The sequence below is a fragment of the Hyposmocoma kahamanoa genome, unplaced genomic scaffold (assembly GCF_003589595.1).
Source record: "Hyposmocoma kahamanoa isolate Upper Pololo Valley unplaced genomic scaffold, ASM358959v1 87775, whole genome shotgun sequence".
In the NCBI taxonomy this organism is placed as follows: Eukaryota; Metazoa; Arthropoda; class Insecta; order Lepidoptera; family Cosmopterigidae; genus Hyposmocoma; species Hyposmocoma kahamanoa.
In genome coordinates, this window is record NW_020654456.1 from 3,661 (window position 1) to 14,752 (window position 11,092).

At 35.5% G+C, this 11,092-nt stretch overlaps 1 protein-coding gene across 1 annotated transcript; it reads right to left on the reverse strand.

Moving 5' to 3' along the window:
* Window positions 1–720: 720 nt before the first annotated feature.
* Window positions 721–6,132, reverse strand: LOC113235558 (methenyltetrahydrofolate synthase domain-containing protein-like; the record flags this gene model as incomplete). The annotated part of the gene is made up of 2 exons (XM_026471290.1): window positions 5,993–6,132; window positions 721–943 (listed from the first exon to the last, which is right to left on the reverse strand). Coding segments are annotated over exons 1-2 (263 nt in total), but the record flags the coding sequence as incomplete, so codon positions are not given.
* Between the last annotated feature and the right edge of the window lie 4,960 nt (window positions 6,133–11,092).

The following is an 11,092-nucleotide window of genomic DNA, read 5'->3' on the forward strand; positions in this document are numbered from 1 at the left end:
TCTAAAGTGATAAGGTTAGCTTTTAATTGAATAGTATATTACGATTATCATGTTCTGATAAAGTAATATTTAAAGACATTGTTCTGATAAAAATAAAACAAGCGACAATTTAAAAAATATCACTACGTAACCTTAACCTTATAAGTAAACGGTTAACGTAAACTTTTGATTACAGTAACAAACCGTTGAGAGACAAACAATACATTGGAATGAAATATCTTATCAATGCAAGTAAAAATGTTATGTATAACTTTGTAGGCGTAAAATAGACATAAGGATAATGCACTGCGTTCGGTTTTAATTTTAGCATGTATTAAAAAACTGTTTTATTTCATATAAAAATCACCAAATGATTTTGATCATATAATGGTTTTAATAATTTAGATAATTATTCATAAGGCAGATTCCCTACATACGAATAAGTATGAAACTCTAATAAGTATGAGGTTGTACTTTGTAAATAGATTCTGTTCAAATTAAGAATTTACATGATATACAAAAGAGCTCAATGAATATGTATGGACGTATTACGTCATCTAAGTGTGAAAGATCTGTATTACGTTTCAAGTTCATAAATGGCAACTTTTGAATACCAACAGAACTTGTTAATACAGAAACCTCTACACTGACCCTTCAATTGCAACTGTGTGGAGATGACACTCAAGAAATGACATTTCAATATTATTTTATGTATTTCTTAGAAACATAAAAGACACTAACCTGACTGGTTCCTGTGGCTTATCAGGGTTGACCTTGACTGTATTGGCATTTTTGAAAATATCCAGCTCAGCCAATTTGGCGGCCGCCTCTGGGGCTCCCTTGAAGTTAGGGATACGGTTGTACACCGGGCGAGGGAACATCGCCAGGCCTGTGGTCTCCAGGTACCTCCATACTTTGATACGGAACGATTGTTTGGTCACTTCTTCTGGCACGGTCTTCTTGGCTTTTAAGAAAAAAAGAAAACATTTTTTAGTGAAGACTAAATAGGAATCTAAGAAGAATATATACGTTATAATCACCACGCACCTGGCCTAAACGCGCTTGCGCACTGCGTCCAACTAGTATACGTTTCGAATCCGAGACTATACAAATCTAGAAAACTTGGACCCACTGCGAATGTCGCTTATGCACTAAGTCCGAGAAGATACGAATATCGCTTGTACACCTAGAGATAAAATGATCCCTGAGACATTTGGGACCGTCATTTCTCAGATTCGGAACTGGCCCTGCGGCGTTACCGTGAACTCTTATTACGATTCAGTTTAGGACATCAAATGGATCGTCCATATGAAATGTATATCACCATCCCGCTTTTTTGTCATTACGAACCTATACTGAACTTACTGTCAAATAAGTTATACTCAACCAAATTAAGACATGATACGATCGAAGCTTCATACTTGACATTCTTTTTTTCTTTTCTCTTGGTCGTGTATTAATGTAAAAATAATTGAATATCAATTCAATAAAAATTTAATTAATACAGTGAATAGCGACATCTCTCGCCAGGACTGGTAGCTGTAAAGGTACTAACTGGGTGATAAATCGGTCATAGATTTCTCATAGATGGCGCTACGACTAAAAAGTCGTTGAAAGACCAAGTACAAAGACACGACGCAAGCACAGAAAAATTCGTGAGGTCCGTTGGTTGGTTCCGTGGCTTAGTTGGTATAGCGTCTGGCACGGTATGCAAGAAGACGTCGGTTCGAATACGACCGGATCGAAGGAATTTTTTCTGAGTGTTCGATCTTTGTATTAATAATTATAACAAACTAGTGGAGTAATTTCACAAAAAATAATTGAATATCAATTCAATAACAATTTAATCAATAATAATTGTTTCGGACGGAGAACAACGATACGAACCTGACGTAGTGCGCTAACGCTGTTAGGCGGCAAAGGGATTTTAAACTGACCAATCACGTGATATCAAGCGCACTTGATATCATAAAAAAATGACATAAGTACAATGACTATTCCCGAACGGATACGGATGACCTACAGTCTTGAGCTGCGATCGAGACTAGAACTAAGAACATGTGACAACGCGATTTGACAGTTTCGAACGAGGAAATGTTTTCGTTATCGAAATTGTAGTGGGAAAACGGCTGTAGGTAACTATGGATTTCGTTTGAGAGTAGGGTAATAGAGCTTTAATCGCAAAGACTTCTGCGCCGCCACCCTGAGACATAATTTGGCAAGTCCTATGTTCCTATGTTTTTTACCAGCACCCTTCAAAACCGGAACGCAGTAAACTGCCGCCGTTAGTTGAAAGGGCGAATGACATTAAAAAAAAATATTATGTATACTGCCGGGATCAATAAAGAAAAGGCCGACTGTCCTTTTATCTTTTCCTAGGTTCATAAGATATGAAGTTACCCCAAGAGAAAACTTTATATTTTTTTTTATTTTATTTCTTTAAGCATTATTCTCGGTTTTGAGTTTTAGTCACAAGCGCTTTTCAACGAACGGCGGCGGGAATGTTCACATTACTGCTTAACGGCAGAAATAGATAAGGTAGCACTACTTCCCTGGACAAACTCTTTCACAAGGAGCTCCATTGTTACTAAGAGCTCTACTGCTACTATTGATTGGTATCCCTTCCTGACACTTTTAACACTGGGAAAATTGCACTAGGCACTATACCCACAACCTTCCTTCTCCCCCTAATAGACACGCTTGGCTATAATCAATCTGGCTTGATGTTAAGCGATGACGTGACCTACGATGGTACGCGTTTATCTAAAAAATGCCGATTCACTCTGCCTTGAATAGCCTTAAATTTTAGTAGCAGTAGATCTCCTTATGAAAGAGTTCGCCCTGGGTAGTACTGTCACCTTTCTTCTTTCTGCCGCCAAGCAATAATATCAGCATTGCTGTGTTCCGGTTTTGAAGGTTAAGGGTGCTGGTGAAATTACAGGCACATGGAACTTGTCAACTTATGTCTCAGGGGACGGACGCAGTGGTAGTGTCCCTCAGATCTTTGCAATTTAAAGCTCTGAATGGAACTGGCACTGTTATGGACAGGCGTGTCGCTTGCCATCAGGCGCACGACTTGTCCGTCCCTTCACTTGGTGTTATAAAAAAAAATTTAATATTCAGAAAAAAAAACAGATGCAGTTTACGTTAACGGATAGTCCAATTGAAATAACTTTTGTAAGTGTAACGTAGCAGGCCTCGTCTACTTAACCCGTTCCTAGACAGTACCTACTCAAATAGTAAGTTAATGCTTATATTAACTGCCTCTGTGGCCGAACGGTTACCATGCCGGACTGCCACGCAGAGGTCCGGGGTCGGGAGCAATATTCGTATGGCCTACATTTATTTCTCTCGTGAGTTTGGGTGAAATTTGTGGTTGTCTATGCGTGAGTCCATGGCACCCGCGACACAGGGTTTCCCTAGTGCGACGCTATGTTGAGTGTGTGCACTAATATTATTAAAAAAAAATTGATACAATATAAATGTTCAATGTATGTCATTAAATTCAGTACAAAGAAAGTCGGTACTTTGTTGATACTTCTCTATGGAAAAGCAGTAGGCGGCAATTACGCAGTAAACACTTGGAAATCGCACAATTAAGCCCGTAGTTGGCTTTTTGAGATTCATATAACGAATCAGGGTAATCCTTACTATCCATACTGACAAAATATGGCATTGTTATTTTTTTAATCAATACAATACTACTGCTGCTGCAATATAAGAAAAAATTATTAACTGCTCTTCTGAAACTTTTTGTCAGTTTCTTGCAATAAGCCGATGATATTCTGATATGTAATTTTAGTAATTTGTAAATAATGAACTTTAGTAAAAGTAAATAAATCTTATTGTCGAGTCAATGCTAAATAAAAACCAGTAGATATCCTGGGTTATATTTCTTTGGCCCTATAAGCGGCCACCTCTATGGATCTATCTGGTGCCTTTAGCAGGTCTTCGTAGGTGCAACTAGTCGGACACAGTGGGCATGAGAACAAGTGAAACATATTTAAATTAGTAATACATATAGTCAACTAAACGTATATTAAGAGAACTTAGCATTTTCTGTTGAATAATAACATGTAATGAAGATAAAGTTTATGTGTTTATGATATTTAAGATAGACTATCTAGGCATATCTGTAATTAATACAATCGTGAGTTCGTAGCTCTATAGTTTTTATGTCTTGAAAAATTGGAATAGTTTCATTTCCTATGTGTAACAATCGCGAAAACCCAAGAACTCGATGAATTTAAATATTGTTAGGTGAAGCACCTAAAACCTATTGATACATTGGAAATAAAACCCTTTATGCCAATATAAATAGTGTATATCTGTTTTTTCAAACAAACCATATATTGGTATAATTATAAATTAATTATTCATATAGGGTACATAGACAAAGTTAATGTGAATTGTCGATGATCTTGATATAGTTATTTAATAAATATGTTTGGCATAAAGAGTGCATAATGAAGAGGTACTAGGTTTGTTTTCTGGTTGGAACAATACAGAAAGCAAACTTATCAAAATTTTGGTCTGGGTCTATTATTATTATAGACCTTAAAGAAAAATTATTAAACAAAAATAATCAGTTAAGAACCTTTTGCTGTGGATAATTTTCAGTTATTATTATTTTTAATTCTTTTTAATATTATCAAGATTTGATAATCACTCACATAACATATTTTAATACAGATTATTTGTTCAATCTACATATTTTTGTTGATTCTATTCAAGGTTGAACAATTGTATTTGTACACTTGTGTACCTAACATATATCAATCCAAGTATGGGTACACCATATGCATTATTATATTTGTCTTTTGTATGTATCTATGACAAATTGGTAGGTTTTACACCAAGATATTTATTAATGACTTTCCGTCAATATGGTAACAAGGTTTTAGTAAATTGTAATCCGTAAATTGTAATGTAATCCAATAACCATGACACTAAGGAATTCCCAGTACTATGAGTACTAGAGCATCAGAATTCACTCCATGGCACCTCCCAGAACACACAAACCAAAACTAATGTAGAAAAGTTATTTTCCTTAATAAGTCATACTGAGCATTGGACCATGAATCTCCTCATCCAGTACCCACAATGTTCGTCGAACCACTGAGGTCTTAGTTAAAATGTACATATAAATTGAAACATCTATTGAAAAATTATTTTATTCATAATAATATTGGGTAGTCAGAAAGAATCTCAAAGGCAATTTCGTATATAGACACCTGTGTGGTTTAAATTCACAACTGATTTGTATGGAAAAATATTTTACAATTATAACTAATAAGTAATTTGATAATATATATATATAAGACTGGTAAATATATGAATTTTTGAAGGTAGAATTTCTAAAACTCATTTTAAGTATGAATGGGTAGCATACTGATGCTCACAAAAACGCAGACGTAATAAGAGTAGAAAAATGCAGTTAGAGATGCGACCTTGAACATGATGAGTCAGGACAATGTGAAAAGCTTTCAATTAAGACCTCACTATAAATTTATTGAAGGTAGATCGTAAAAACATTACAACATTCTTCTAGAAAAGTATGAAATCTGTAAGTTTCATAGAGTTTTTACTAAGCAAAGAACAACGAAGAGAAAACAAAATAGAAATAAATCAAGAGCTTAACAAACCAATTGCATTTTTACAATAGGTGGGCAGTGTTCAAGAATGTGACTCACGTTTCACACTCTAATTGAGCTACCCACAGTATTTTTAATTATAATCAACCCAAATACAGGTAATCCATGCGCGAAACGAGCAAATGCAAGTGAAAATCATCATTGCGATTCGGAATTATCACTAAACATTCCAAACAATTCAACAGTCATTTCGGTACCCTCAATGAGAGGGTATTCTAATAAAGACGCCTAACAATAAGAAGAAGTAAATTACATACCCTTTCCGCGCCATCGAAGCCGCATTTTCATCAAAATACTGAAGAAAACAGTGGAATAATGATTGTTATTTCACTATTTTTGACAACAAATATGTAACTCACTGTTTTCCGTGACTGCCGGCGCGTCGTCTCCGTTCTGCATCTTGGTAATTTACTGCAATCGGAAGGAATTCAGCAATATTTCGTTGTTATAAACGAAAATCATCAATTTATTTGGAAAATAAAATCCTTTCCGCCGGACAGAACCGTCACACACAAAAATAGAACGCGAATAAAAAACAAATGCAACCAACTTCACGACGCAAATGTCAGTGCTGCCAATAGCGCGGAAAAATTTGTTCTCATTTACAAAAATGCCATTCGTTATTCGTTTAATTGGAAAATAAATTAATAATAATAGTCGTTCAGTCAGATTATATAATAGTTATAGAATTCAAAACTTGAAATATTATTTGCTACACGTGTAGAGAACATGTCAGCCCAAGTATGGTGTTCTGTGTGTCAGCCATTCTAAATATAATCCAATTTGCTATAAATGGAAGTCTTTGCAATAAAGCACTGAAAAAAAGTCCGTAAAAGGCGGCAGGAAACGGAAACCACAACGTAACTTATCATACTTTCTTGTAAAACTGAAATTTTAGTACTTTTATGTTTTCGAAAAATGTTTTAATATGCAGTTTCAGCAGAACATTGATACATCACATGTTTTTAGGTGCAAGTGAAGACCTCAACCCACAATGAGCCAGCGTGGCTGACAATGACCTAAACCCTATACTGGGAACTGTAACAATTTCATAGAAACAAAATTCACTTTGTCTTTGTGAGAGGATTGGTGTTACCACAGACATGTATCGCCGTATGCACTGATATTCCAAGTAGATATATTATTATTCTATGTCTTCAAACGAAAAAGTCAACTTTCAGGAAATGGCCATTAAAGTTTAAATTTTTGCCATAAGTTTGGCCATAAGTTTAAATTTGAAAATGTGAATTTTTCGTTTAGTGACTGTATTAGTTTCAATGTGCGATATATCATTTTATTGGGACTAATCCGTAGAGCTCGTTGCTCGTGAATGCTCGTCAAACTTCATCGGTGAAATTAAAGTCCACAGACTTCGCTGGCTCGGCCATGGGAGAGGAAGGGAACGTAAGTAAAGTCTATCTGAGTCGGTCTACCAGACGAAGACCAGTTAGTCGCAGGCAACTTTTGCTCAAGGCTGCAGCTGGAACTGTGTGAATTCTGAGCTAATGACCGGCGAGCACCGATGACAATGGCGTAATCTCGTTTCGAACGTTAAGCCACATATCGTTATATAATTTTTCGGGACGAAGATAAAAATGGGGCGTAAAATGTAGTAACCGCAATTATGTGTGTGGTTAGCATTTTAATTAGTTAAGTATACCTCTTTCAGGTACCACATTACTTTAATAATATATTTGAGCAAGAAGTTTCTAAGTCTTTCTTCGACAAAAATAGTAAAAACGGCCTATGTGAAAACGCGAAGATATTGGTCGTTACGCCAGCGAGCGAAGCAAGTAGGTAACTGGGCTAATCCCCAAAACTATCCGACGAATATGGTTGGTACTCTATATTGTGCTATTTTAAATTGAAGAATAAGTTGCATAACTTAGGGTCTCAATTCGACTGTATTTATTTGAGTATGGCATATATGTACCAGACTACTGCAACATTGATTGGGAGATTTCGATTACTCTTTTTTGTTCGAAAGGAGATAGGAGGATACCCCTTCTTTCTTCTATCTTCGCGTTTTCTCATAGTTCGTTATTACTGATTTTTGTCAAAGAAAGTTTTTGTATATCCCCTCTTCCTATATAATATATATCCCAGAAGTTGGCGAAATATTATTTGCACCAATTCGTCTTATCGCTGCATCTTTTGAGTACAACAGGACAGAAGAGTGAGCCGTCTCTGTTTACAATAAACAACTACTATAAACACTTTTACGCATTGGCACTTAATTCTAAACTTGGAAATATTTATACGGAATACATACCTAATAGTTGTACGTTTTAAGTAAAAGAAGTGTCTATGGTTTTATTACCCTATTGTAATAGAAAGGATAAGTCAATGATATTATACTTGTAAACAAGTCGTTTCAAGTGATAACCAGAGGTCGGAATTAGGTAGAGTTATTTATGTACTTGCATCGAAATGTAGATATTAATATGGACCTTCCCGGGATTTCTTATGTGTGGCGATCAATATGACACATAAATAATAATAAAAACTTCAGAGATAGATAAGACAAATAAAACAAAGTTAATTAGCATAAAACTTTTATTAGTGTTTACATTAATTCACAATACAAATAATTAATACATTATTCACACTGCCCATCAGAACCATTTTCCTTGTCCGATTCATTCAAAGTACCACTAAGATTTGAAGTGTTCGCTCCCGATATTACTGAATAAATTTTATGAGAATTAAAGTATATAACCATTAGCTTTTCAATATTTTCTGGCTTCAATGAATTTCTTCGAACGTCTAAAATCCATTTGTACATTGAAAAAGAACGCTCTACGTCAACTGAGGTGAGGTTGGCAAATTTTAATACTTCCTCCTCCTCGTCATTATTGCAAGAAGAAATGTTTTCTGCTACATTTCTAATAGTGTCCAAATCAGGATTTCTATCCATGATTTTTTCCATTTTATCTTCTAAGCTCTCGCAATTTGCCCATCTCAAATGTAATCTTACTGTATCGAATATTTGAAAAGATTCCATTAGAGAAAGATCGGGTTTCTGAAGTGCTGTCAAAGCTGTTGGTATTATTGCAAAATTTTCGTAAATGCGATTTAAATCATCTTCTATGTTGTCATTATTATTAAAAATGTGTAAAGCATTTTCTATTGACTTTGCCTCCTGACTATTCAGCACAGACAATACAGACTTAATTTCATGAAAATGCTTAGCGTAATAAAATGCTGCATGAAGCCAAGTACCCCATCTAGTAATTACAGGTGCAGGAGGTAAAGATAAATGCGGACAAATTTCTTTAAAGATTTTAATTCTTTTTGGTGACTTCAAAAAAACTTTTTTCAAATTTGAAATTAAACTGTCAACAGTAGGGTTCTCCTTTCTAATCTGCCCTGCAACAAGATTTAGAGCATGGGCTAAACATGTGAAATGCAACATTTTTGGAAAAGTTGATTTTAACATTCTACCTGCTGATATCATGTATGCCACACTGTCTGTACATAACATTCTGACATTATCTACTTTGCTCTCAAATGAACTTCCCCACATATTTTTCAAAGAATCTTGAACAAACTGTGATATAGTTGTTCCATTTACAGTATCTATCATTTTACATGCCAATAAGTACGGCCGTTGGCACCCACTAGATTCTAATGGTCTCACCAACAAATTTACGACAGCTCTTCCTAGGTAATCCACAGTTTCGTCTACGGAAAGCCATAGTTTTTTATCTGCGATCTTACTTTGCATCTCTTGGACTCTGATTTTAAAAAGCTGATCCAGGTACACTTTTCTCAGTAAGGATTCACTAGGAAGTTTAATATTTTTGCAATTGCAACACATGTATTTTTCAAAGAATGATTTACATGCATTGTTGGACAGTTGGGACCATGGTATGTTACAAAGAATCAAAAATTCGATTAAGTCGAAGTAAAATTCTAAAGGGGTATGGTGTTCTTTCTTCGTGCCTTTATGTACTGCTCCTTCTAGATGTCTTTTTACGTTACTTCGGCGAGTTGCTCTCAAATATGCTTCACATTTAGAGCAGTAAATTAATCCACTTGCATGGTCATAAAGAAGCTCCGGATTATTTTCGATCCATTTGTTGACGGTAGCCTCTTTGATTGAACTCTGCGCCATAGTAATACTTTTAATCAAAGTATTAATCTGGAGCAAAAAAAGAGTTTCTTAGAAAACCATTTGAGGGTGTTTGTAAGTATAAGATAGCGCAAATAAGTTAAAGAAATTCTTAGATAACCATTTGAGGGTGTTTGTAAGTATGGGATAGGGCAAATAAGTTGATGAGCATAGATGGTGGGAAGTGAACTATGTATAGATTCACTGTTAAAGCAATTATAGTAATACACATTATTTATATATTTGAAGTATATATCTATTGCTTAGTAAGCGCAAGAAATCTAGAAAAACACCGTGAATATTTAATAATTCACTTTACACCCTTTTTCACTCGGTCTTTGTTAAAAGAAGCTAATTTGGGCGTGAACCTGAGTAACGTTAAGCTTCTTCAGTAGCATTTAAAATCAGTGCTACTTTATTGTGATTGTATCAAAGGACCTCTTAAGTAAAACAATACCGATTTACATAACAATACAAGAAACAATCTACATTGGGAAAATCTAATATAAATGAAATAAAAATATTACCAAGAAACTTACCAAGTATATCAACAACTTCAAATATCCAATCATCCAATACGGTAAGGTCAAATCAAAGTCCGTTAATGGGTGCCAAAATAGTCGTATTAGTAGAAGTCCAGAATCCGAATAACAAGCCAGGGTCAAACAAAATTCACCACACAAAACACAGGAGTAAACAAACGAGCGCATTCTACGAACCGAGGTAAGTGAATGAGCTCTGTGAATGAGTCAACCGATTTTTTTAAATAAAAAGCTTAAAAGCTTAGAAAGAGACAAAATCTAGTACATTTCGTTGAACGGGGAGTGCTCCGCATTTCCTTTATTGTTTTCTTTTGTTCTCTTAAGCCATGTTGTGTGCGCACACGCGCGACGTTGCCACATTTCTATTGGAATTTTGCAACTACGGACATTCAATATCGTTGATGTAAGTTTGGCAACGTCGGCGTCACGCGTGCAGTGGTTATAATGGGGTAAGAGAGAATACCTTCTTTATTAAATAAATCTCTTCAAAATTAATCTTGGGATTTGAGGCATATCCACTTTATTCTTTCGTAACATGGAACCAGTGTAAGTACGTAAATAACTCTACCAAATTCCGACCTCTGGTGATAACATATTCATTGGTGCAAATAATATTTCTTCAACTACATCTTAGTAGTAGTCCCATTTAAACTCGAAAAAACATTCCACATAGATGTAATTTCAATTAATGTTATGGTGAGTGCTGCACGCACGCACGCACGCACGCACGCACGACCGACCGAGGGTAGCCCGCATGCACGCACGCACGCACGCACGCACGCACGCACGCACGCACGCACGCA